The 26,048-nt window shown below is 40.5% G+C and overlaps 1 protein-coding gene across 1 annotated transcript in view; it reads right to left on the minus strand.

Moving 5' to 3' along the window:
* LOC138818474 (protein FAM114A2-like) overlaps positions 1–26,048 on the minus strand; it is a 77,614-nt gene that overhangs the window by 1,247 nt on the left and 50,319 nt on the right. The window contains exons 7-8 of the mRNA XM_070009374.1: positions 19,383–19,462; positions 870–998 (exon numbers count right to left, since the gene is read on the minus strand). Coding sequence (XP_069865475.1) covers positions 870–998; positions 19,383–19,462 — 209 coding nt within the window. The remainder of the gene's footprint in view (positions 1–869; positions 999–19,382; positions 19,463–26,048) is intronic.

The raw sequence follows: 26,048 nt of genomic DNA on the forward strand, positions 1-26,048 counted from the left end.
AATTGATCTGTTTCTGACTATAGTTTCCTCTTGTTTAGAAGGTCATGTCACTGAAACTTTTTACTCTACTCTTGTGTAGATACATACTTTTTATTTTGCTAGTTCTGTGGCTTGAACTCAGGACCTGGCACCGTCCCTGACCCTTTTTGTACTCAAGGCTAGAGTTCTTCCACTTAAGCCACTGCACCACTTCCAGCTTTTTCTGAGTAGTTTATCCGAGACAGGAGTCTCATGGACTTTTCTGCCTGGTCTGGCTTTCGAACTGCAAATCTCCAATGTCAGCCTTTTGATTAACTACGATTACAGGCTTAAGCCATCAGTGCCCAGCTAGATCTATCTATCTATCTATCTATCTATCTATCTATCTATCTATCTATCTATCTATCTATCTATCTATCTATCTATCTATCTATCTATCTTTCTAGTAATGGGGCTTGTACTCTGGACCTCGACACTGTCCCTCAGCTCTTCAGCTTAAGGCGAGTGCTCTACCACTTGATCCACAGCACCACTTCCAGTTTTCTGGTCGATTATTGGAGATAAGAGTCTCATGGAGTTTCCTGCCTGGGCTGGCTTTGAATCTAGATCATCAGATCTCAGTCTCCTGAGCAGCTTGGATTACAAGCGTGAGCCACCAGCACCTGACTAGATCAATACTTTTATATTTGAAATGAAATGAAAATTTAAGACTGCTTATCTTATTAGCCTTCATCCTAAAGTATTTTGTGTTTGTAGGCAAAAATGGCTCAATTTTTTAAAAAATAAATCACATAATAATAAAGCAAAAATGTCAATGAACCTTTCTTTTGTGCTTATACATCTCCCTTTTGTAGGAGAAACCACTGCCAAAGCGAATGAAAACTCCTTACCAGTATCTGTGCCATTTGATGTCCTCTCCACCTTCTCCCCTGCTGTTGAGAGCACAGTGAGTAAGAAGTGCAAACTGCCTTACTCCCTTTCATTCCTGTCGTGGGTTTCCATCTCTTTCCATTCTTTTCCTGCAAAGTCATGGGACTGCATATTCAAGGGTGCTAGATATTTGAGCATAAATCTCTTCTGAGTAGTACAGTAAAAGCTATATATAAACTTCCCCTAAAAATATAGGAATATACATTGGAGAGTTACAGAAAGACCATGCACATAACATTTTATGGACCAGAAATTCTGAAGGTTTTTTGGCCTTAGAAAATATCTGCTTTACAAAAATATTTTTTCTGATAATTTTTCTTTTTATTTTTTTTGGTCATGGGGCTTAAACTCTGGGCCTGGGTGCTGTCCCTGTGCTCTTCAGTCCAGGCGAGTGCTCTACCACTTGAGCTACAGCACACTTCTGGTTTTCTGGTGGTTTATTGGAGATAAGAGGCTCACGGGCTTTTGTGCCTGGGCTGGCAATGACCTGTGATTCTCAGATCTCAGCCTCCTGAATAGCTAGGATTACAAGTGTGAGCCATGGATACCAGGCTCTCATAATTTCATTTTTAAACAGAAGGGAAGAATGATCATTTAAAATGAGAGATACTTACACAACTGTACATGATTAGAAACATTTTAAGAGAGCACAGAACCTAAGTATCTTTCGTACATAAAGGTAGGTAGCTTGTGTGTGTGTGTGTGTGTGTGTGTGTGTGTGTTTGTGTGTGTGTGTGTATGTGTGTGTGTGTGTGTGTGTCCCAGTCTTGGGGCTTGAAACCAAGTCCTAGGTGCTGTATCTGGGCTTACTTCCTCAAGGCTACTCTCTACCGCATAAGCAGAAAAAAACCAGAAATGGCACTGTGGCTCAAGTGGTAGAGTGCTAGCTAGTCTTGAACTGAAGAGTTCAGAGACAGTGCCCAGGCCCAGAATTCAGGCCCCATGATGGACAAAAAAATACAAAAAATAAATTAAAAGGCCATACAAAAAGATGAAGTCACAAAACAAACCCTGAAAATAAAAGCAACTTGAAACCTGTGGCTGAGGCACAGGAAGTACTGCTAAGAAGGATACATTGTTGCAAATATGGCCAAGTAAGATTCAACCATGGAGGTGAAGGGGGAATCAGGAGGTAAAGCCAGGTACAGGATGCTTTTCTCTTCCTTTTGTGAATTTACCACATTTGTATGCACAATTCTTTCCTTTTATTCAGGATTCCCTGCACTAGGATCAATGGGTCACAGGGCATCTCTCCATTCTCTTTCACTTAACTTGGTGGTGAAAATAGGAGCAACTCATGGTCAAAATCCACTTCTGGTAGGAGTTACCAGTAGTCAATACCATCGATGAGGTAAAAGAAAACATCAACATTTCCTATTAGGTCCTCATCAATTGCTTTGTAATCCAAAGTGATAAAGGGTAGGGGCTAGGGGAGTCAGCTCAAGTACAAGATCCCCTGCAGAGGAAGAGGGATCTAGTTAGTAGCTAGAGGCTCTCAGTTTGAACTCTAGTACTTCTGTTTAAAAACCTTTAACTAGGGGCTAGGAATGGGGCTTAGTGTTAGAGTGCTTGCCTAGCAGGCATGAAGCCTTGTGTTCAGTTTTTCAGTACCACCTAAAAAGAAAAAGCCAGAATTGGAGCTGTGGCTCAAGTGGTAGCATGCTAGCCGTGAGTTAGAGATGCTCAGGGACAGTGTCCAGGGCCTGAGTTCAAGCCCCAAGATTGTTTTCTCTCTGTCTCGCACTCTCTATGTAGACAGATAGCCAGATAGATAGATAGATAGATAGATAGATAGATAGATAGATAGATAGATAGATAGAGAGAGAGAGAGAGAGAGAGAGAGAGAGATAAAATTTCTACAGATAATCTGTTACAGATATAGATAGATCTGTTATCTTTAGCAGATAGATAATCTATAGAGTTTATCTATCTATATCTATATCAATTGGTATCTAGTTGTCATTTATATTCATGATTTCAGGACATCAAAGATTTACTCAACATAACCTCATTACTGCTTGTATTTCAATCTTGGGGTGTGTGTGTGTGTGTGTGTGTGTGTGTACCTACACATGCATGCTGGGGCTTGAAGTTATAGATCTGTGCTCTTGTTTGGCTTTCTGTTTTGTTTTTGTTTTCTTTCTCTCCTTTTCTCTTTCTTTCTTTAGGTGCTAGTTCTAGGCTTGAAATCATGGCCTAGTTCCAGTCCCTGAGACTTTTACCCAAGGTAAAGCCACAGCTCTACTTTGGCTTTTATTCTTTGTTTTTGTGGTTAATAGGCAAGAAGAGTCTCATAGATTTCCCTGCCCAAGGTGGCTTTGAATTGTGATCCTCAGATCTCAGGCTTCTGACTATCTAGAATAGCAGGAATGAGCCACCAACGAATACCTAGCTTTGTTTGGCTTTCTGGGTTTCCATAGTACTCTGTCACTTGAAGCAAACCTCCAGCTCGGCATTTTGCTGCTTACTGGAGATAAGACCTCATTCATTTCTCTGTGTAGTCTAGCTTTTAGCATTGTAAATTTGCTGCACTTGTTGTGCGTTGACATCCTTGGTTTCTTACGTGGAATTGTTCATAATCTCATTGAAGAAGTCTTGTGTGTGATGAATTGTGTGATTTTGGAGGTTCTCTATCTTTGATGGTTTAATTACAATGTGTTAAGTGATCACAGTTTGTTCTACTTGAAGTCTATTGGGCTGCTAAATGCTTGAATATATAGGCTCATGCTAGAAATCAAAATTGGAAAAGTTTTGATCATTACTCCTTCCTTTTTGTGTCGTGGGCCTTGAACTCAGAGCCTAGCTCTGTGCATGAGTCTCTCTGTGCTCCCCACCACCACTTGTCAGAGTTGATCATTTCCATTTTGCTCTGTTCACATGTGTTCTGCTTGCCAAAATTTGCTGCTGAACACCTCTAGTCATTTATTTATTTCAGTTATTTCTTACAAGTTTTCACTTTTGTGAATTCCTGGTTTTACTGAAGATCAAAGGTTGGGCCTACATATAACCAGGAAATGATACCTGGAATTTGTGTGAGTGGCTCAGACCCCTTTAATTCTATTCTTACTGCCTTATCCTCTTTCCTGCAATCCACACCAGTGGCCAGTTGGGGCTTTCTTACAACTAGTTGACCAAAGCACAGCATTGGATCTAGTTTACTCCCAGTTCTGCAGGCTTTCTCTGAAAGATGGCCTCTGAAGTCTTAGATTTAGAACTCTCTTGGCTTTCCATGCTTTCTCCTCTCTCTGTACCACAAACACACACACAGACACACACACACAGACACACACACACACACACACACACACACACACACACACACACACACACCCCAGACATTTAAGCCATGATTTCTTAAGTAGAACTATCTTTTGATACTTTAAATAGTCCAAAATACTTGATGTGGCACAAAGTAAATAGTTCATATTTTCTTTATGTTGCCAGTCCTAGTGCTCCATCTCTTTCTTGGGTGCTATCCCTGAGCTTTTGTGCTCTACCACTTGAGCCACAGTTCTACTTCCAGAATTTAATGCTTATGAAGGCCCAGGTTTGATTCCTCAGTACCACATAAACAGAAAAAGCTGGAAGTGGTGCTGTGGTTCAAGTGGTAGGGTGCTAACCTTGAGCAAAAAATGCTCAGGGACATTGCCCAGGCCCAGAGTTCAAGCCCCAGGACTGGAAAGAAAAAAAGGAGGTAAAAATCTCACAGACTTTCCTGCCCAGGCTGGATTTGTACCATAAACCTCCTAAGTAGCTAGGATTTCAGGTATGAGTCTTAGGTGCCCAGTTTAGGCATCCTACTTCAATAAAGCTTCCTCAGCCATTAATTGTGCAGAGCTCCTATCCCTTGTTTTTCAAGAACTTATTAAAGGCTTTGCCACATTCTTTAGATTTGTTGTCATTACATTTCTATTATTATTACTTCCCCCATCACTGCCTCACTCTCTCTATCTTTCTCTCTCTCTCTGCCCTCTTCTTTTTTTCTTTCTCTCTCTTTCTCTCTCTCTCTCTCCTTCCTGGTGGGTTTTGAACTCAGGGTCAGGATGGGGTATCATTGGCTTAGTTCTTTTTTTTCTCAAATATGATGGCCTATCATTTGAACAACAACTTCAATTCTGGCTTTTTGATAGTTAACCAGAGATAAGAGTCTCATGGATTTTCCTATCTAGGCTGGCTTTGAACCACACTCCTCAGATCTCAGCTTCCTGTGTCACTAGGATTAGAGGTATGAGCCATTAGTACCCAGTTTCAAATAATATCATTTTTAGTTTTTTTTTCCTGAAGTCATTCATAGCTAAGAAACAATGATGCTAATTTTCATTAAGGAATTAAGCCTCTTCAAAGCCCCTTAAATTCCAAATGTTTTTGAGTTTTCATGCTTTCTCTGAAACCTATGGACTAGGCAAAGTATATATGTGTAAATTCGCATTACCCCATCTGCCTAGCCCAGCTTAGCTACTGCCAACTTGCTTATTCTCCCTAACATTTGGGAACGGTGCTTTCTGTGGAGCTAAGATGTGCAAACCAAAGGATTCAATTATACTCGGTAAGGATAAATCAGCCTTCATGAGGCCTCCTGTCCATGGAAGACCCATGCTGCAGGGAAGAGTTTGTTCCCAAGAAGAAGGGATGCAGATTGGAAAGAATGACCTGGTGTGCTGTAATTTGCACTGTGAAAACCACAACCACACAGATAATTGTTCATGAGGCCACTGCATTCACAGCCCATCTCCACTGATATTTTTTGCCAGTTGTGGGGCTTGAACTCAGCCTGGGAACTGCCACTAAGCTTTTTTGCTCAAAGGTAGAATTCTGCAACTTAAACCCATCACTACTTCTGGCTTTTTCTGTTTATGTCACACTTCATGCATGCTAGGAAAGCACTCTACCACTAAGCCACATTCCCAGCCTTCACTGATCTTTTTATGCATTCCATTTTTCACATGTTAAGTAGAAACCTTGTATATCACCAGGAGCAGAGAGGGACTTATAGCCTGTAACAGACCAATGCAATCAAAATAGTTACCTAGAGGGTGAAATGTGTTTCAAACTTAAATTTTAAAAACCCTAATTTAATTAGAGTTGGGAAAAGGATTTCCTAAAAAGATGACCTCTAAAACAACAGGCCTTGCTTCAGGGCTTATTAATGTTCAATGTCCTATGGTGTAGGGTGGGGCCATGGTTTTAAGTCACAGATTTTGCCCCAAAGGATTTCATAGATCCATAGAATAAAAGACATTCTCAGAGAATAATGAGAGACTGAATCATTAAATGCCAGTGGTTTAGTACTAAGTGTTATAAATAAAATAAAGAAGGAATTACTCAGAAAAATGAATCTATGCACAGAAAATGGGCAAAGTAGTCTTAACTGGGTAATGAGATGAGAACTTGGGGGTGTGCCCTGCTTGGGATGTGAGATGATTGGGAGAGACAAAGGTATGCAGTCTTGACTAGAACATGTATTGAAACATGTATTCTAAAATCTAACAAACCTGGTCCAACAGTGATGCCTAAGCCACCTTAGAGTGGCTTCATCAGTACATCCAAACCATGCCCAGCCACAACCATCCACTTTAGCATTGGTTCATCAACTTATGCATTTGTGGTTCCTTTGCTATGGACCAGGGATGGAGCGTGCAGACCCAGGGCAAAGTCAGCAGATCCTAGATGGCTGCTTCTGAACATACCCTGTGGTTTGTTGATAACTGGCTTACACTTACATCCAAGACAAGCTCCTTGGCTGTAAGCCATGGAAAGATGACTGAGGCAGGAAAGTCAGAAGGAAAACAGTAAGTCTGATCATGGAAGTCAGGAATCTTCCATGTAGGCACAGTACCTAGGCCCTGGGTTCAAGCCTCAGGAATGGCACACCCAAAAAAAAATAATACAATAGTTGTAGCTAGTTTCAGTGACTGTAGTATTTGACCACACCTAGTGATTAATGTGGAGACTAAGAACAAATTTGGGCAGTATGCTTGCCTCTTTTTCCTCCTTTGGTGATATTCCACACTTTCCAGGCTTTAAATGATCCCTTCCCCCTGGTAATCACCAAATGCAATTTCTAACTCAAAATGCTCTTTCCCAGGCTTGGGGAATTAAAGGCCTGTCTACTAGACAGCTCCAGTTAGCCAGGCTATCTCTCAATGGTGAAGCAAAATTATTTGCCTAAAACAGAATTTGAGATTCCTTTCCCTGCTTGCTAGAACATTTCTCTTCCTACCATCTTCTCATTGTAATAGTTCTACCATCTATCTTATTATTTGCTTCAGCCAAAAGCCTACATCATCTTTGGAGCAAGTTCTAATGTCTCATTTTACAAAACCATTTCCACAAGCTGGGCACTAGTGGCTCACACGTGTAACCTTAGATACTTGGAAGGCTGAGATCTTAAGGTCACAGTTCAAAGCCAACCCCTACAGCATAGTCAGTGAAACTCTTATCTCGACTTAACCACCAAAATGGCCAAGAGTCCAGCTGTCACTCACATGTTCAGCATTACTAGAGTGAAAAACTAAGTGAGATTGCTAGGCTTTGAATTCAAGCCCCAGTACCAGCAAAAAGAAAAAGAAAAACAATAAACAACAAACACTACTTCATCTACTACTTTTACTCCATTGTTGACATTCTAATCTACACTGACCTGTACTAAACAATGGCCACACAGGGCTCCTGGCTTTCACTCTTCATTTATTCTCCACATTGCCACCATGGTGAACCTTGAAAAGCACATATCACATAGTGATACCTCCTGCTATTATCCACAGTGGAAAGTTCTAGAAGAAACCCACATTGATTGCCCTTGCTTATATGACCCTATGTGACCAGACTCTTCTCTGGGTCATATGCATCTGCCACCATCCCTCTTCACTCATTTCATTCCAGTGACACGCAACCTTGATGTTCCTCAAAAACACCAAGTCTCCCACCTCACAACCTTTGCTCCAAGTGTTCCCCTCTGCCCAAAATCATCTTTCCCCAACTCTTTCCTTCATGACTCGTTTGCGGAACTCACACCTTAATTCATTAGTCACCATTTCCAGGAAGCCTCTTTTATATAGTTTTTTTTTTTGTCGGTCGTGGGGCTTGAACTCTGGGCCTGGGCATTGTCCCTCAGCTCTTCAACTCAAGGCGAGCGCTCTACCACTTGAGCTACAGCGCCACTTCCTCCCGGAAGCCTCTTTTGATCATCTTAAGGTAGCTGCACCCAAGGTTGTGGTTGAGGCAGAACTTAAATAACTCCATTTCTCCATTTTCTTTTGTTTCATAGTGTTTGCCACTGTTTGGATTGGGGGGGGTCATGGGGCACGAAATATGGGCCTTAGCACTCTCCCTCAGCTCTTCAGCTCAAGGCTAGCACTCTACCACTTGAGCCACAGTGCCACTTCCCACTTTTTCTCCTGATGTGATGCTGAGGAATCGAACCCAGGGTCTCAAGCACTCTACCACTAAGCCACCTTCCAAGCCTGTTTGGATTTTTTAACTGTTTCTTTGTCAGTTAGTATCCTCATCTAGAACATCAGCTCTATGAAAATGAAGTTTTTATACATTTTAATTCCAGGCCATTCCTAGACATTGAAACAGAGCTTGGCTCCCAGTTTTCCTTCATTAAATAGTTGATGCAGGGCTGGGAAGGTGGCTCAGTGTTAGAGCACTTGCCTTGCATGATTGAGGCCCTGGGTTTGATTCCTCAGCACCACATAAGCAAAAAGCAAAAAACCGGAAGTGGAGTTGTGGCTCAAGTGGTAGAGTGCTAGCCTTGAGCTGAAGAGCTGAGGGATAGCGCCCAGGCACAGAGTTCAGGCACCACGACTGGACCATAAAATCAATCAATCAATAAATAAATAAATATTTGATGCATCATTGCCAAAGATGGTGGATACCGATGGCATGAACTTTCATAAAATCGTTGAGCATGCTGGCATCAATTTACCTCTCTGTCTGAAGATGAAGTTAATATACTATCTCTTTCAGAATGTAATGGGAGTCATTATAATCAATGGAGAGGCTCAAGTCTTTACCAATCATTGTGACACAAATATTAGAATCTATGGGCAGGGAGCCATTTGAAAGTGGTAATCACAAAATAATGGAGAAAGAAATTTGTTTTATTTATGAACCTCCTGAGATCTGAGAAAGTGGGCAGAAATAAAATACTCCCATTTGCAATCTAAACATTCATAAACACAGTTCACACTAAATAAAATTGCACTAACATTTTAATTGACATCAATAGACATTTTGTTAAGTGTTTTGTTTTTTGAGCTCATTTATATATCTATGGTAAGAAGACTCCCTTCCATTTGAATATTTTAGTGGATATACTTTTCAAATGAATGTCAGTGCTACCTTCTGTGATATCACCCTGGACAGAAACCTTTTGTTGATAACATTGGGGTATCATTATACGCTTACACTATTATATCTGAGTAGGAAATAGCAATGCACTGTGAAATTATAAAGGCAAACTTTCATGTGCATCATACTGCTTTTTTTCCTCCTCTCTCCTCTGTTATGAATCCCTATGTAGGACACCCGGCTGGTTCCACTTTGGCTCCTAAGGATTTGACAGGACCCGCAAAAATAAGGGAATGGTTGGGGAAGCAGGGGGAAGATATTGAAGGGATGACACAGATCAAGATGCACTGTAGACATGAATTGCTTGGTTTTTGGTTTTGATTTTTTTGTTTTGTTTTGTTTTGGTCATGGGCCTTGAACTCTGGGCCTGGGTGCTGTCCCTCAGCTCCTCAGCTCAAGGCTAGTGCCCTCCCACTTAAGCCAAAGCACCACTCCTGGCTTTTTTCTGCTTATATGGTGCTGAGGAATTGAACCCAGGGCCTCATGTGAGTGAGGCAAGCAGTCTTCCAATGAGCCACCTTCCCAGCCCCGAATTGCTTGTTCTGAATTCCAAACATTCACTACATAATCTAAAGATTAAGAAAACTGAGGTCAGGGGTGGTGAGAATTGTGAAATGGGAGACATGGTTCAAAAAACACTGCACCCAGGAACTGCTCTGCTGCATGGCCGCATCTCTGTACAACTACCTAACTAAAACACACATAGACACAGACACAGACACACAGACACACAGACACACAGACACACACAGACACACGCACACACACACACACACACACACACACACACACACTCTAATAGTGAAAACGAGAATGAAAAACTTAAACCTGGGAAAAAGGGGTACAGTCACTTCGGGCTCCTGATCAGAGTAGAGGTTGATTTTAAGGGGTGCCCCTAAATTTCTGAACTGGGTGATTGTCCACCTTGAAGGAATGAACTTGTGTCTCTGGGGGTTTGGGTTTTTAATGCAGGACATGCAGTACACAGAAAGGATCCCCCAGTTAACTAGGAACCACCTTCTCTTCCGCTGCCCTGTTCACCTGCTGCCAGCACCAATAAGCTGGGGAAGAAGAGGACCAGCTAGCCTGGAGGGGCCCAGGGCACTGACCTGGAAGCTAAGACTGTGTTTGTGAGCTGGAGCCAGTGGCTCACCCCTGTAATTGAAGCTACTCAGGAGGCTGAGATCTGAGGATCTCAGTTCAAAACTAGCCGGGGCAGGAAAGTCCATGACATTAATCTTAAGCTAACCACCAGAAAACTGGAGTGGTGCTGTGGCTTACAGTGGTAGAACATGAGACTTGAGCAGAAGAGCTCCAGGACAGTGCCTAGGCCTTGACTTCAAGCCCCAGGACTGACTAGAAAAAAAATCATCTTTGATGTTTGTGGAACTCAAATTCAAGGTCCCAGTTGATTGAGTGTGTCTGGTTTTACAGGGCTCCAGCAGGTAGAAGAATTACTATATTGTTCTTTTTTTGACAGTCCTAGGGTTTGAACCCAGGGCTTGGGCACTGTCTCTGAGCTTGTCTCTGCTCAAGGTTAGCATTCTATTACTTAAGACACAGCGCCACATCCTGCTTTTGCTGTTTACTGAGGAACCAAACCCAGGTCTTCATGTATGCCAGGCAAACACGCTACCACTAAGCCACATTGTGATTCCTGAAGAATAATTAGTATAATAATAAGTATATTTATAATATTTTTATACTTATATCATTATATTTCATTTACTATTGTAGCATGCATATTTTATCTATTATATATAACATTTATATTTATTTGTATATTTACTAGATATTATATAATATATAATGTATGTATGTTATAGAATATAATATGTAACATATTAATACATTTTATAAAAATGTTTTATATCATTGCACTTATAGCATTAATATAGTAATTATATTTATAATTCTAATATTTTGTAATAATAATTATTATGCTGGAAGAAAAACTGGGGTGTCTCCAGAGGACAAGAGGGCCCTGAGAATTGAGAGGGGAACCACTGGGCTCCTGTGCTTCCTTCCCATGAGTGACCATCACTGCTTGTGTTGGTGTTTGTGTGTGTGTATATGTGCTTATGTTTGTGTCAGTGTCAGTACTGGGGCTTGAACTCAAGGCCCTGCATAATGTGGCTGAGCTTTTACTCAAGGCTGGTGCTCTACTATTTGAGCCATAGCCCCACTTCTAGCTGTTTCCAGTGGGTATTTGGAGATTAGATCTCATGGATTTTCCTGCCAGGGCTAGTTTCAAACTACCATCCTCAGACCACACCCACCAGAGTCAGTAGGATTACAGGTGTGAGCCACCATTGCCTGGCCTGTGTGTTTTGTGCTGGTACTTGGGCTTGAACTTAGAGCCAGGGCTTTGAATTTGTTGAGCTTGTTTTCTCAAAACCAACACTTTGCCCCTTGAGCCATATCTCCACTTCAAGTTAAGTGTCTCAGACATTCTTGTCCAGAATAGCTTTGTACCAGGATTCTCAGACCTCAACCTCATGAGTATCTAGGAATAGAGGTATGAGCCACTGGCACCCACTTTGTATATTTCTTAAATTAAATCCTGTACTCTCTCACTCCCAACCTTCAAGAGCTTCTGTTTCAGAATAAAATCCAAAGTCTCTACCATAGTCTAAGGGAACTTATCTTGTCTAGTGGTTCTCAAATACATCTAGAGGGCTTCTTTGAAGCAGGCAACACTGGACCCTAGCCCCTGACTAAACAGGTCTGGGCTGGACCTGCTAAAGTTCCTGGATGAGATCACTGCTTCTGGGTGGAGACCACACTTGTAACTCATTGCTCTGCACAAGCTGCCCACTGCCTGTCCTACAGCAAGCATATCCTCTACTCCACACACTGATTGTGATGTAGCCACACTGGTTTACTGACTCTAAGACAGGCCAGACACCCTCAACTTTGAGCTCATGACCCTACCTGATTCTGGGGCCTGGGTGAGTTGCCTTGATCTCCTAAGTCACTTTACCACATGACGCTTTTCTGAAATCATACCTCACTGTAAATTGCCAACACTCCTCCCTAGCACATCTCTCAATCTATTTTTCCATCATATTTTCAAACATATTTATACATTCTCCACCCTCCCCCACCCCCACACACTAAAGCATAGAACTTCAAAACAAAGTTTTTCTTTTCTACTTGCTACAGTGTCTAGAACCTAATAAACTCAATAGATAAAAAAGAGTGAGATGGGTAATAGTGTCACACCTGGAATGTTAGCTATTCAGGAAATTGAGATCTAGAATCACTTTTTCCATTTATTTCCCATTTTGATTAAAATTTAACCATTAAAGGAACTTTTAAAAAGAATCAAAACTTCCTTATTTTCTGCAGGTTTCCTTCACTCCCTTTCACCTAGTCTACCTCAACCTGTGTCCCCATGGGAGCTTTGGCATCTCAGAAAATGTGCAGTGCCCCAGACCCTAGTTAATTTCAGACAGAATCCAGCATTACCTTTAGTCATGTGGTGGGCAGAGCAGAAGGCATCTACCATGTGTGCTACCCACACCTCTCATCCACACCTGTGCTACTTCCATACTCCCAGCCACACGAGCACCACTGTGTCACCATTGCTTACACTGGCCTAGGCATGGGCTTCCATGGTCATCAGGACAAATGTCCTGAGAGCTATTTTACCTGCAACAGGTGACATTTCCTGATCTGGGTAATCACTGGCACTGGAGCAAACCAGGGCCATGGCACTGCAGGATGCATCTCTCTACAGCAAAACTTGGGGCCCTTCCTTCCCAGAAACAATGGAGATCCTGGACAAGTCCCCTAGATGATTCCATGAATGTCTCTCACAGCCCTCATCTGTCAGAAATGAACAAAGAGGACAGAATTGTTCAAGTTATTTTCTTTCTTCATAGAAGGGTGCACTATCATCCTGCCCCCCAGAGCAAGGCAGCACACCAAATGGCGGGATCCACTTGGTTTTCATCCCAACCCAGGAATGATATTGTGCCTTTTCCTGTTGCTCAGGAGTCAGGATCACATCTTTGTAAACAATCGGTTACCAGGGCAATAGGTCACAGAAGGAAGACAGACGGCATTATAACCATCAGTTCACCATCCCTAGCCAGGAGGCAGTGTACTTTGGGAGGCCATTGCTCAAAAACAAACATCCTTTTTACCTGCTAATGAAACTGCAACTCCACTGCACCCCATCTTTCTCATTAAAACAAAAACTTAGAAGAAAAAGGATAGAGTGTTTTGGACTTCTTGCCAGGACTGGCTTGAAACCACAATCCTCAGATTTCAACCTCTTGAGTAGTGCCAAGCTTTTCCATGAGACAATTCTCTCAAATTAACCACCAAGAAAGAAGCAAAAAGAAATAGACAAAATTCCAGACCTTGAGCTGAAGATCATGGACAGCACAGCACACATGCCCTGATTTCAAGCCCATGACCTGCACATCATCATCATCATCATCATCATCATCATCATCATCATCATCATCATCATCATCATCATCATCATCATCATCGACATCATCATTATAATGTGAATTAAAAAAGTATAAGACCCTATTAAGAATATTAAAATTGAGTGAGTCAGGCATTTTTTGGTGGCTGACATGTAATCCCAGTTAGAAGCATGAAATCTCAGGATGGTGGTTAAAAGCCCACCTGGGCAGGAAATTCCATGAAGCTCTGATCTCCAACTAACCAGCAAAAACCAGAAGTAGAGCTGTGGCTCAAGTGGTAAAGCAACAGCCTTCAGCAAAAAAGCAAAATAAGTGACCAGGCCCAGATACATAGGGTAGGACAACTAATAATTAATTAATTAAATACAAATACATAAATAAAATCAGAATGGAAGAAGAGCACAAAGCGCCAATTCCAAATCTTAAAATGAGCAGAGAATTGGTGGCTTACACCTGGAGCTCAAGCTACACAAAAGACAGAACTTGAAGATCTCGGTTCCAAGGCAAACTAGGCAGAAAAGACCATTAGGGATTTGTGAATGTGTATCAGTCCTGGGTCTTGAAGCCAGAGCTTGAAATAGAAATACGTTTCTTAAAGGTAGCACTCTACCACTTTTTCTCTTTAGGGGATTAAATGGAGATATATCTTACGGACTTACCTGCCTGGGCTTTCAACCTCAATCCTCAGATTTCAGGTGCTGATATAGTACCCTCAACTTCTTAACTTCTATGAGAATTTTATCTGCCATGAACTGCCAAAAAGTAAAAGAAGCGAGAAGTTGATCTGTGTGGCTCAAGCCACAGAGACTGCTTCCTTTTAGGGAAAACAAACAACAAAAACCCTCATACACAGTGGCCCTGCCCTGCTTTCAAACCCAGGAAGTGATCAGGCCCTATGTTCAAGCCCTAGGACCATCACCACCAACAACAAAAGAATGACTCAGGGACAGGGACTAGGCCCAGAATTCAAGCCCTAGGAACAGCATCAAAAATAAAAGAAAAACAAATTCAGAGACTGTGGCTAGGCTCCAGAGTTCAAGCTCTAGAACCAACACCAGGACACACACACACACACACACACACGAGAAATGAACAAAATAATGAGAAGATGGCAAAAAAAGAGAAAAGTCAATGAAATATTTTTAAGTAGTAGCTCATGCCTATAATCCTAGCTACTGTAGAAGCTGAAATCTTAGGATTGTAGTTCATAGTCAGCCTGGGCATGTGTGCCAGTACTGGTGCCTGAACTTGTGCTGTTTTGCACAAGACTAGAACTATACTACTTCCAAACACTTGGTGATTAATTGGAGATGAGAGTCTCAACAACTTTCCTGCCCAGGCTGCCTTTGAACCACTATCCTCTGATTTTAGAGCCTGGGTAATGTCCCTGTCTTCCCATGAGAATCTATTTTTTTGGTTGGTCATGGGGCTTGAACTCGGCCTACACACTGTCCCTCAGCTCTTCAACTCAAGTCTAGTGCTCTACCTCTTGAGCCACAGTACCACTTCTGGTTTTTTGGTGGTTTATTGGAGATAATTGTCTCACGGACTTTCCTTCCCAGGCTGGCTTTGAACTGCAATCCTCAGATCTCAGCCTCCTGAGTAGCTTGGATTACAGGCGTAAGCCACTGGCACCCAGCTTTCTTTTTATTTTTTCTTTTTTGTGGGTGATGGGGCCCGCTCTAGCTCTGGATGCTGTCCCTTAGCTCTTCAGCTCAAGGTAAGCATTTTACCACTGAGCCACCTTCCCAGCTCCCCCAGCTATGAATTACCAAATTTGTTTTACACAGCCAGATGTTGAGATGCATCTCAAGGTTCAGAGCCTGTCAGCCTTGCTCAGGACAGGGGAGAGACTCCTGCACAGTGATCTTGCCCTGATTTCAGGTCTAGGAACAGTCACCACTCCCTGTGTTCCAGCCCTAGGACCAGAACCAAAAAATAAATAACTCCCCCGTTTTCACTGTATTTGATGTTGGTATAATTTGTGAAGGGGAAGGGGAAGGGGAAAAACAAATTTTTTAAATAGGGATACAGGTGGACCTATTGCAACAATGAGATGTACAAGATATTATGTCGAAAAATGAACTTTACAGCTTTTGCCTGTGTGTGGGGGGGGGAACGGGGGGGGAGGGTGGAGAACATTATATAAACAAAGCCATCAATGAAGCTGTGGCTCAAGCTGTCACAGTCTGCTAGTCTTGAGAAAAACAATACAAAAAATGCTTCATTCATAGTGGCTCTGCTCTGACTTCAAGCAGGAGAGTGGCCATGTCATGAGTTTAAGCCCTAGCACCAAAAATGAATGAATGAATGAATAAATAAATAAATAGAGCCAGAACTTTATCTGTGGCTCAAGCCATGGAGACTGCTAGTCTTGAGAAAGAAAGGGAAAAACCTCAGACACAGTGGCTCTGCCCTGATTTTATGACTAGCAAAAGTTAAGGCCCTATATTCAAGCCCTAGGACTAGCAATAAAGAAAAAACAAAACAAAACAAAACAAAAACAACAACAACAAAAACTTGGCAAAAACTCTGCAAAAAAGCCCAAGTCCTAAGTTCAAGCCAGAGGATCAGCACCTAAAATAAATGCAGAAAGAAAGACAAATGCGTAAAGAGCCAAAATTTGAACTGTGTCTTGAGGTGGGAAGCCTACTACCCTTGAGAAAAAATTAGGAACAATGACCAGCCCTTGAGTTCAAGTACTATAACAAGCTCCAAAACAACCAATAAAACTCAAAACAAAAACTGCAGAAAGAATGGCCAGGCCTAAATAATAAGCTAGATGACATGAACTTACAAAAAAGAGAAAAGGAATAAAAAATTAAGTGAAAAGGAGGGCAAAAATATTAGAGGCAATTCAAGATTTTAAAAAATATGGTTCATACCTATAATCCTACCTGCTCAGAGGGCTGAAATCTGAGCATTTGTGTTTTGAATCCAGCTTGGGCAGAAAAGTCCATGAGAATTCTTTTCATTTGTGCTATTCCTGGGCTTGAACTTGGGGAGTTTTGCTCAAGGGTAGAGCTCTACTGCTTCCTACCTATTGCTGCTTAATTGGTGAAAAACATCTCATGGATTTTCATGCCTAGGATGGCTTTGAACCTTGGCTCTCAACTTTCAAGACTCTGTATCGTCATCTTGGCTTCTTGTAGTACTCTTTTCCTTTCTGTATTTTTTGTCAGTTGTGGGGTTTGAACTCAGGACCTGTGTGCTGTCCCTGAGCCTCTTGTACTCAAGGCTTGTGCTCTACCACTTGTGCTATAGCATCACTTCTGGGTTTTGAGTGGTTAATTGGACATAAGAATCTCACAAGGGAACTGGGAAAGTGTCTCAGTGGTAAAGCGCTTGCCTTGCATGCTTGAGGCCCTGGGTTCAATTCCTCAGCACCACATAAGTAGGAAAAAAAGCCACAAGTGATGCTGTGGCTCAAGTGGTAGAGTGCAAGCCTTGAGCTGAAGAGCTGAAGGAAAGCACACAGGCCCAGAGTTCAGGCCCAAGACCGGATCCCCCCCCCCAAAAAAAAAGAAGCTCAGGGACAGTGACCAGGCAGAAGAGTTCAAGCCCCAAGACCGGCAAAAAGAAACAAAGAAAAAAGAAAGTGAGTAATTAAGCTGTGGCTCAAGGTATGAAACCTGTTAGCCTGGAGAAAAAAGGTAAAAAACGTAAAGAAAAATTTAAAAAGAAATTATTCCCAGTACCACACCTTCCAGTGCAACCAGGCCAATGCCCCTGCTATATCCTATGTCTCAATGACAAAAATTTCAATTATTTGAAAACTGCCTTCCAAGAATTGCCACATGGGACCACATGGGGAATTATTGACCATATGCAATTATTGACCTCAAAAATATTTATTAACATGATTTCTTCTATTCTTGTGATTTTTCTATGTCCTTCTCATCATTACTTCCCTAGCACCTAGCAAATTACCTGGAATAAAAATAGAGAAACATGTCTGCTTACTGAACATCTGCATGTATATTTAGAATACTAAGCTAGTTTCAATGGGGTCATCAACACTGAAGATTTTTTACTATGGGCCTCATACTTTGTAAAAAACAAAACAAAACACATTTTACCCTCAAGAACTCTACATTTGCCAGTTGCCAGTCACTGATACTGTCATCCTAGTTACTAAAGGGAAGGAGGTGCTTGTGTTGTTCAAAAATATTGATGTTATAAAGATAAGGAAAAGCTGATAAATTATTATAGACTAAAAGAGATCAAGTATACACAACTACATATAATTCATGATCATGTATTGGTTTTTAGAGAAAAAAATTGATAAGGACAGAATTGAGCCAATTGGCAAAACTGGAATATAGACAAAAGATTAAGCAAAAGTATGGCATTGTGATTAATTTACTGAAGTTGATAACTATACTGTGGCTATGTAATAATGGGACATTTTTGTCCTGAGATCAAGATTAAAATATGTAGGAATAGAGAACTACGAAATATACAATTTAATCTCAAATGTATGTCCACAAAGAGAACATACATGCAAGCATAAGTGATTAAGCAAATGAAGGAAAATATTAACCAACTGAATTTGCATAAAAATCACAGAAATAGTTTATATTCTTTTTGTGACTTTTCCTAAATTTGACTATTTTTAAACAATACTAGATTGAATAGTGAAGAGATGCACTTGAACTGCAGAAGATAAGTTCCTGAGGATTGTTCTGAGAAGGCTTAATGGAGAATGCATGCATTGGGGGATAAGAATAAAAGATCAAGTGTTACCATATGAAAATTATGGAAATCCAAACATTCAGACTACAACAATAAAGTACCAAGAGTAAGAAAATTCACAGATACAGAAAATAACTCAGGGCTACTGTGGATTGAGGGCTGAATGGTTTAATGGCCCCAAATTTTTGTTGAGGGTGATGGATATGTTTTGGATAAGATAAAGGTGATGGTTCTACAATACTGGAAATGTACTGAATGTCAATGAATTGTGGTTATAATAATAAATGTTATTACTATTTCCCTATGAAGAATAAAAAATCATCCCAGTTTAGAGGCTACTGTTTGCAGGAAACTCCCTGACATTATATATTCACAGGAAACTGTACTCTTTATTTCTTACATTCAGTAGATTTTAAACATGTATTTCTTTATGTGTTTTTTTCTTCTTTTAAGGTAGAACTTTGCTAGCACAGGCCGGCCAGGAATGTGCAATTCTGCTACTTTGTTCCTTGAGGAATGTCTTTCTTCTACACAAGACATTCCATAATAAAATTTATTATCTAATAACAAAAGCAACAAGATCAAGTGTTACGTTCCTTACCCTAGGACTTAGGAGCAAACAGGACATCCTGACTTATATCAGCTCCCTCTGTCCAGAAAGCATTGTGTGCCCGGTGCTTACTGGTTTATAGAATGTCTCCTGAGCCTGGGAAAGATAGGCATAAAAGGAAAAAGCATCCCTTGTCCTGTGCATGAGCAGGCAACCGAATATATGTTGTATTAAATATTTCTCTGGATATAGAACCTCCCTACCCCTCTCTGACCTTGGATATGCATATAGCTCCCAAGTCACCAACAAAGAGCAAGGCTTTGCCCAAGGCTATTACTTCCATATGGTAAATGGTTACTATCTCAGTTTTTAATTCACTGAAGTGTCAAAAATAAATGAATCAAAATCACCAAGAAGTAATAACTTACCCTGGCAAGTTTGTCTGGTTTGCAGGAGATGTACAGCTGGGAAAACAGCTCTGTTATCCCTTCAGAAAAATCTTCATCTCCTGAAAAAAAACAAAGTCTCACATGAAAAATATTCCAGCAAAACTGCTGAGGTTCACAAGAAAGGTAAGAAGGAAGAGGAGTGAAGGCAGCAGAAGTATTCATAACAATTTAATGAGCATGGAATATGAGTGCTTATACAATTTTTTTCCTTTCCTTCTGAGGGTTTTCTGATGCATTGTTATCATTATCCAGTCTTTCAGTTAATGTCCAATTAAGACAAACATTTCTGACACTTTTCTTCCACCACTGGTTAAGCTGAAGCTACAGGTGCTACGGATAATAATATTCACTCGGCCTTCTGAGCTTTCTTGGCAGACTTGGTGACCTTGCCAGCTCCAGCACACTTCTTGTCCACAGCTTTGATGCCACACACAGCAACTATCTCCTATTACAAACAGCAAGATGATCCAGAGGAGAATAGTCAAAGAAGCTCTCCACATACACAGGCTTGCTGGAATCATATGAAGCATGACAGCATCACTACACTTCAGGAATTTAGGACTAGCTTCCAGCTTCTTACCAGATCTGCGTTCAAGCATCTCTTTCCACTCAGTAAACTTACAAGCAATTTAAGCTGAGTGCCAATCCAGGACAGAGGCATAGGAAGCACTAGTTTGGCCTGGATGGTTCAGGAAGGTCACCCAAGCTGTGAAGCTAAATGCTTCCTTGGGTGGATCATTCTTGTTGTCACCACCAATGTTGTCATGGCAAACATCTTTGGCTGACATGCTTATAGAATTTTTTTGTGCACAGTATGTCAATGGATGTTCTTAATGGGCTTATAAGAAAAGTGGGTATTATCACACTTGTGTGATAAAGATAATGCAGGCTGGAAGAGGTCAAGAATTTTTACAAGATCTCCTAGCAAAGATAAGAAGTTAAACCTTGGCCTCCACTTTCAATGTTCTTTGCACCACATTACAGAAGAATGAATGGAGAGTATGAAGCAGATATTATATAAAGAAAATGGAATTCAGGGCTGGGAATGTGGCTTAGTAGTAGAGTGTTTACCTTGCATGCATGAAGCCCTGGGTTTGATTCCTCAGTACCACACAAACAGAAAGAGCTGGAGGTAGCACTGTGGCACAAGTGGTAGAGCATTAGACTTCAGCAAAAAGAGGCTCAGAGACAGAGCCCAGGCTCTGAGTTCAAGCCCCAGGACCAGAAAAAAAGAAAAAGAAAATGGAATTCAAGTTGGGACAGTAAGACTCCAGGAGAATCCAGGTTATCCAAGAAAATGGGAAGAGTTTCAGGCAGAGGAAATGAGTGCCAAGATTAGGGGGATGAAAGCATAGCAGGAAGTTTAGAATAAGCAAAGGAAAAAACAACAAAATAGGATCCAGCTAAGACTGAGCCTTTATACCCTCTTAATATCTCAAAGTTTCTACCAAAGAGATGAGGAACTACTGATGATTTTTAAAACAGAGACAGGTAAGATCAAATTTAAATCAAAGAGAGATCACTTTAGTGGCTGAGTACAGAACTTATCAGCACTAATCTAGGAATAAACAAGAAAGTAAAATTGAGTCAATAATCCATGATCCAAGTAAGAGACGGTGATGTGTAAATCAGAGGGAGAAAGGATTCTTAAATGTTGGAAGGGTGCTAAGGAAAATGTTGAAATTATCATGAAGATGGGAACACAGAACACCTTAGTAGAGAAACATGCAAACATAAGGATAAGTCAAGAGCAAACTATAATCAAGACAGACAAACAAATTGTCAGGAAATATTCTTTTTCTCTTTACACACCTAAATCCTATCCATTCACCCACTTTGAGACCAGCCTAATGTTTTAGACTTTAGAATCTATATATTTATTAATCACCAGTCTATAGCTTCAAAGGGCAAATTATTACTTCTTTATACCTGCCATTGTCTCCAAAAGTCCCTGGTTGGTGGGAGGGGGGAATGTATCATGGCACATTTGTCCCTCTCAGTTGGCATTTAAGAGAGAGAATTAAAATGACTTAGCAATCCAAGTTTAACATGGATTGTGAAGGTGATCTCATTAATACCATCCTTACCTATGTACCTCATTTAAGCAACATTTAATTATTCCAACTAAATCCTGCTGGGTGCAAGAAATTAATCTGAAAACATAATGAGCTAACAATATCACAAAGTATTGACAAAATGATCCAATGGCATGCAGAATTTTTTATTTAGATTTATCTCACTCTGTTCTAAACATATTTAATATATACTTAGAATATAATTAATATTTGAATATGTACATTGAATTTACAAATGTACAAATATACAATGTATTATGTTTGAGTTTATTTAAATAAACTTTTTTTTTTGGTAAGAGTTGTGAACAAAAAGGAAATGGGTCACTGTTGTGGCTCATGTCTGTAATCCTAGCTATTTGGGAGGTGAGAATGGAGAATTATAATTTGAGGTCAGGCTTAACAGCACAGTTTGTGAGATCCCCTTCTCAGCCATAGCCTGGTACAGTAGTATCTGTTCATCCTCTTACATTAATGTGAGAGGCCAAAATTAAGAGGATCTCAGTTCCAGCCCAACCTGGGCAGAAAATTTTAGGAGATTCCATCTCAACAGAGAAGCTGAACACAGTGGCAAATGCCTGTGATCCTAACAATGACAGGAAGACTGAAATGGGTAACTCTAGTTCAGGCATGCATCCAGGAAAAACCAGACTCTCCCTGAAAACAGTCAAGGGAAAAGAGGGCCCAAGGCGTGGCTCAGTGGTACTGTGCCTGCCTACTGACTTTGAGTGAGTTGAGCTCAAACCCCAGTACCACCATAAACAAAGGTAAACAATGGTGGAAGATCACTGTCAAATGCTTTCCACTGAATGAAATATATATTAGGCAGGAGTGTGGCCCAGTATTAGGCTAGAGGTGGAACTCTGTCTTAGAGGACTTGGCTGAGGCTCTGTGTTTGGGGACTGGCACTGCGGTAAGGAGAAGTTGCATTGAAAGTATGTAGGATGGTGCTGGTGGTTCATGGCTATAATCACAGCTACTCAGGAGGCTGAGACTTGGAGAATGGACCTTTAAAGCCAGCCAGGCAGAAAATTCTGTTTAGATCTATCTCCGCTTAGCAAGAAAAAGACAGACTGGTATCTTGGTTCAGAGTGGTAAGACATCAGCTCAGTTCAAACTGTGGTCCTGGCACCAAAAACAACAATAAATAAATAAATAAATAAAATAATAAAGTGTGGGCTTTGGAGGAACTTTGCAAGAATGAAGGGCTCTCCCAAAATAGGAAGACATATTCTTAGGCAAAGGGATGGTAAGGACCAAGGATGCTGATGGAAAAAGATGACCAACACTGCCACACCACCAGGTTCCTAAATTTATCGCCCATTAGCTACTTCCATTTTTTCCATACTTCATTGAGATATCATTAAATGCCAACATCACTGCTGAATTCTCAACAAATATCACTGAGGAGGGCTGGCACAGAGTGTGAGAGGAGCTGGGAAGGAGTCTGTTTTCGGAGTCATTTCTGGTGAACATAATAGACAAAAATCCAACTGTTTAGAAAATGCCTCCAAGTTCTCTGAATGGTATTTAAAGATCAAGAGTCCCATTCGTGGGCAAAACAAGATGCTGATTACAGAACGAATGCTGTTAATTGCACAAATAAGTTTATAAATAACACAATTGTCATATTGAGGCCTAGTTAGAAAAAAATGCAACTATCTAAACACATCACAATGGCTTTATGTGTTTCCTAAGTTAAGCCATCTAAAAAGAAGATTTTTTTATCTATTATATCTTTGGAATCATGAAAATAATTAGTATCTCTTAGTTAAGACTATTATACTTTATTTATTTTTCTGTTTGTGGAGCCTGAACTCTGGGCCTGGACACTGTCCTTGGCTCTTCAGCTCAAGGCTAGCATTCTACCACTTGAGCCACAGCGCCACTTCAACTTTTTCTGCTTATGTGATGCTGAGGAACTGAACCCAGGGCCTCATGCATTCAAGGCAAGCACTTTACCATTGAACCACCTTCCCAGCCCCTGAATACAGTATTTCTTTTAGTACTTATTTTAACAACCTGTGAGGAATTAGATTGGGTTACCTTATAGATGAGAAAACAGCTCAGTATCAAGGAACTTTTCAAGGTCACCTGGCTTTAGTAAATGACAGATCTTCATTTTAACACAGTGGAAAACTCCAAAAGCCCATCATAGTTAACTGCCATCTCAATATTTCAGAACAACATTAAGAACTTACATTCAAAAAACTTTTTTCTTTTGTGCAAGTCATGGGGCATGAACTCAGGGCCTGGGTGTTGTCCCTGAGCTGTTTCAGCTCAAATCTAATACTCTATCACTTGACTACAGCTCCACTTTGGGCTTTGGGTAGTTAACTGGGGATCAGAGTCTCACAGACTTTGCTGGTGAGCTGGCTTTAAACCCAGATCCTGGATCTCAGCTTCCTGAGTGGCTAGGTTTACAGGTGTGAGCCATTAGAAAATATTTTCTAATCAGGAAGCAAGCTTTTACATAGACTAAGTAGTCATTTATTAGTAAGGTGTTATACAACTGTCTAGTTTGAACTCTTAGAACACACGGCTGAAAACAACAAACAAAAAAGAAAATGTCCCAGTCTGCAGAAAATCTGTACTCAAGGAATAAAGAAAGTGCCTCCCTGAGAAATGTTCAGTCTTTCTGTAGAAAACTTGAAGACTAGTTATTTTACAGTAGATTAGAAATAGAAAAAAACAAATGAGATTAAGAGGATATTAGTGACAAGCACACTGACAGTTCAAAGAAGTAAAAGAGAAACCCATCTTTAAATGCACTGACATTTGGAAAATTTTAATTTTGCAGCCCTCATACTACTCTCAGGACCTCTTAATACTTTTAAATTTTTGAGAGCCCCCAAAGAGCTAATTAAAAATGTAAGTAGACAGGCTTGGAAGGTGGCTCAGTGGTAGAGTGCTTGCTTTGCATGCATGAGGTCCTGGGTTGGATTCCTCAGCACCACATAAGTAGAAAAAGCCAGAAGTGGCACTGTGGCTTAAGTGGTAGAGTGCTAGCCTTGAGCTGAAGAGCTGAGGGACAGTGCGCAGGCCCAGAGTTTAGGCCCCACAACTGATAAAAACAATGTAAGTAGAGGTAGGAACTGGTGGCTCTCACCAGTAATCCTAGCTACAGATTCGGGAGACTGAGAGCCATAGATTGCTATTAAAAGCTAGCTGGCTTCCAATGTATAACCCCTCTTTTCACTGTATTGGATGTTGGTATAATTTGTGGAGGGGAAAGGAAAAACAAAGTGTTTAAATAGGGATACAGGTGGACCCACTGCAACAATATGTACAAGACGTTATGAAAAAAGTTTACAACTTTAGCGGGGGAAGGGAGGGATAGGGGAAACAAAGGAGGAAGCAACAATGCTTGATAAGAAATGTACTCATTACCTTACTCATGTAATTGTAACCCTTCTGTACAGTATTTTCACAATAAAAAACACAAATTAGAGGGGAAAAAAAAGCTAGCTGGAGCAGGAAAGTCAGTGAGACTCTTATTTCCAATAAACTACTCAGAAAAAAAAAACAAACAAAACAAAACAAAAAACAAAGTACACCTGTGACTCAAGTGGTAGAGTGCAGCTCAGGATCAATGCCTACGTGCTGAATTCAAGCCCAGGACTGCCACAAAAATAAATTAAATAAAAATAGGGGATACACACACACACACACACACACACACACACACACACACACTAAAGAAACAGACAGATACAGACAGATATGTTAAAAAGTAGAACACATCCAATGAGCAATGCATCAGGTATTGAGTTCAAGTCCTAGTTTCACATCCCAAACAAAAGAAAAATTAGAACTGAAGTGCTTATGGTAGTTTTGCAAACTTAAGAAAAAAAAACAGTACTTGTTTATATACATTTATTGAAAATAACTGTAATTTCCACAAAAGGTGAAATTTCAGCAGAATAATACAATTGTTTTACATATTTAATGAATCTCTTTATCCTTTAGCCTAATGAAAGACACATGTGTTCTCATCTGCTTTTACACTCTGTCTGCTGGGGTATGTTGTTTTAAGTATATGAAGGAAATCTACCTCACAAAGTCACTTAGTTAGAAAAGGAAGAAGTTTTAGTAGCCTTCTCAGATTATCAGTAAAGGAAATGCTTACATATTCCTTAATACTATACTAAAACTCAAGTAGTGTCATCTCTTAAAATTTAGTTGTAATGATATACATAGCAATGAGCCTGAAGCTATACCATAAGATTTTCTGATTGGATGTATTGAATTAAAATGCATTAGTCTTTTTTTTCTTTTGCCTGTGCATCATTTGCTAACATCACACATTAAATAATGGGAAAATACTCACTCCGAGTCACACAAATCTTTCAAATGCTGACCAACTGTCTTGAAATGAATGAATATAGCTGTTATTTTCAACACAGATTTCATCAGCATAGTCTGTAAACAGCACTGGGAAGCTACAAAGCTCAACAGATCAATAAATCCACTCTACAAAATTGAAAGTTAGTTTGAATGTATAGCATGACTCATACATAGTTGCTTTTCTTGTTGTAAAGGCTCATTTCATTCACTTTTAAGAAATGTTCAC

Source organism: Dipodomys merriami, unplaced genomic scaffold (assembly GCF_024711535.1).
Source record: "Dipodomys merriami isolate MVZ:Mamm:240054 unplaced genomic scaffold, mDipMer1.0.p SCAF_766, whole genome shotgun sequence".
In the NCBI taxonomy this organism is placed as follows: domain Eukaryota; kingdom Metazoa; phylum Chordata; class Mammalia; order Rodentia; family Heteromyidae; genus Dipodomys; species Dipodomys merriami.